The sequence below is a fragment of the Apteryx rowi genome, unplaced genomic scaffold (genome assembly GCF_003343035.1).
Source record: "Apteryx rowi isolate R43461 unplaced genomic scaffold, aptRow1 scaffold_1234, whole genome shotgun sequence".
NCBI classification, from domain to species: Eukaryota; Metazoa; Chordata; class Aves; order Apterygiformes; family Apterygidae; genus Apteryx; species Apteryx rowi.
The window spans coordinates 56,424-58,174 of record NW_020447458.1 but is presented as its reverse complement, the minus strand read 5'-3'; the positions used below and the strand labels follow the sequence as shown (position 1 = coordinate 58,174).

The 1,751-nt window shown below is 67.9% G+C and overlaps 1 protein-coding gene across 1 annotated transcript in view; it reads right to left on the bottom strand.

The window, feature by feature from the left end:
• The window catches only part of C3 (complement C3), a 21,833-nt gene extending 20,163 nt beyond the window's left edge, over positions 1 to 1,670 (bottom strand). Inside the window, exon 1 of the mRNA XM_026055533.1 lies at positions 1,582 to 1,670. Coding sequence (XP_025911318.1) covers positions 1,582 to 1,670 — 89 coding nt within the window. The remainder of the gene's footprint in view (positions 1 to 1,581) is intronic.
• Between the last annotated feature and the right edge of the window lie 81 nt (positions 1,671 to 1,751).

The window sequence follows — 1,751 nt, the reverse complement described above, 5'->3', positions numbered from 1 at the left end:
AGCACCAGGAACATGGGGACATGGGGACCCACCTAGCACCAGGAACACGGGGACATGGGGACATGGGAACACACCCAGCACTGGGGACATGGGAACATGGAGACATAGGAACACAGTTGGCACCAGAAACATGGGGACATGGGAACCCACCTGGCACCAGGGACATGGGAATATGGGGACATGGGAACATGGGAATGCAGGGACACAGCAACATGGGAACATGCCTTGCACCAGGGACACGGGAACACAGGAACATGGTGGCACCAGGGACATGGGAACAGGGGAACATGGGAACAGGGGGATGTGCCTGGCGCTGAGGACATGGGAACACGGAGACACAGGGACACGGGAATGCACCTGGCACCGGGGATACAGGGACATGGGAACACAGGAACACGCCTGGCCCTGGGGACATGGGAACATGGGAACACGGGGACATGGGAACACACCTGGCACTGGGAACACGGGAACACGCCTGGCACCAGGGGACATGGGAACACGGGAACACGCCTGGTACTGTGGGACACGGGACCATGGGATCACGCCTGGACACGGGAACATGTCTGGACACGGGCCGGAGCCGAGGGTGGCCCTGCGGGTGCTGACCCTTCCCAGCAGCCCCGGGGGGGACCCAGGAGTCYGGCCCCGCCCCCCATGTCCCTCAGAGCCAGGCCCCGCCCCTTCCCCTCAGGCCCTGCCCCTTTCCTCAAGCCCCTCCCCCTCTGCCTTTGGGGGCGGGGCTCCTGCTGGGCTCTTCCTGTGAGGCCCCACCCCCTCCCATGAGGCCATGCCCTCATAGCTCCACCCCCTCCTGGACATGCTGGGGGCGTGGCCAAGGGCAGAGGTGGGGCCTGAGTGGTTGAGGAAAAGGGGGTGGCACCAGGGGGCGGGGCCACACAAGAGGGCAGGGACAGGGGAGGGGCTAGGCCTGGGGGCGTGGCCTGGGGTGGGGAGTCTCTGAGGGCYGCTAGGGGCTGTGCTGGCCCCACCGAGGCCGCCCGAGGGGGCGATTTGGGGCAAAAACCCGCCAGTTTGGGAGCAACAGGTGGGTCAGCAGGGGCGGGAGCAGCCCAGACGCCTGGGTCCTTCCCAGCATCCGCGAGCCCCGGACGCCGTCACGCCCCAGGGACGTCCCCACGGCGTCGCCCCTTCCCGGACGCCGTCGCCCTGCGGGAGGGACCCCGGCATCCGGGCCCGCTCTACCCACAAGGCCCCGCTGCCGGTGGCGGGCGGCTCCTCCCCGGGCGCAGGCGCAGCGCCGCGGGGACCCGGCTTCCGGCCCCGTGCAGAGCGCCAGGGCCGGCTGCCGCCGGAAGGCCCAACGGCGGCCGCAGCGCCCGGATTCGGCTGTCCCGCGGGGACCCAGGGTCCCGCCGGTCTCCGGACTCGGCCGCTCCAGGAGGAGTCAACATCCTGACGTTCCCTGGACTCGGCCAGTCCAGGAGGACACACCATCCCGACATTCCCTGGACTTGGCCGGATCAGGAGGACCCACTATTCCGACGTTCCCTGGACTTGACCGCTCCAGGAGGACCCAACGTCCTGACATTCCCTGGACTTGGCCGCTCCAGGAGGACCCACCGTTCCAACATTCCCTGGACTTGGCCAGTCCAGGAGGACCCACCATCCCGACATTCCCTGGACTTGGCCGCTCTGGGAGGACCCGCCATCCCAACGTTCCCTGGACTTGACCGCTGCAGGAGGACCCACCGTTCCGACGTTCCCTGGACTTGGCCAGTCCAGGAGGACCC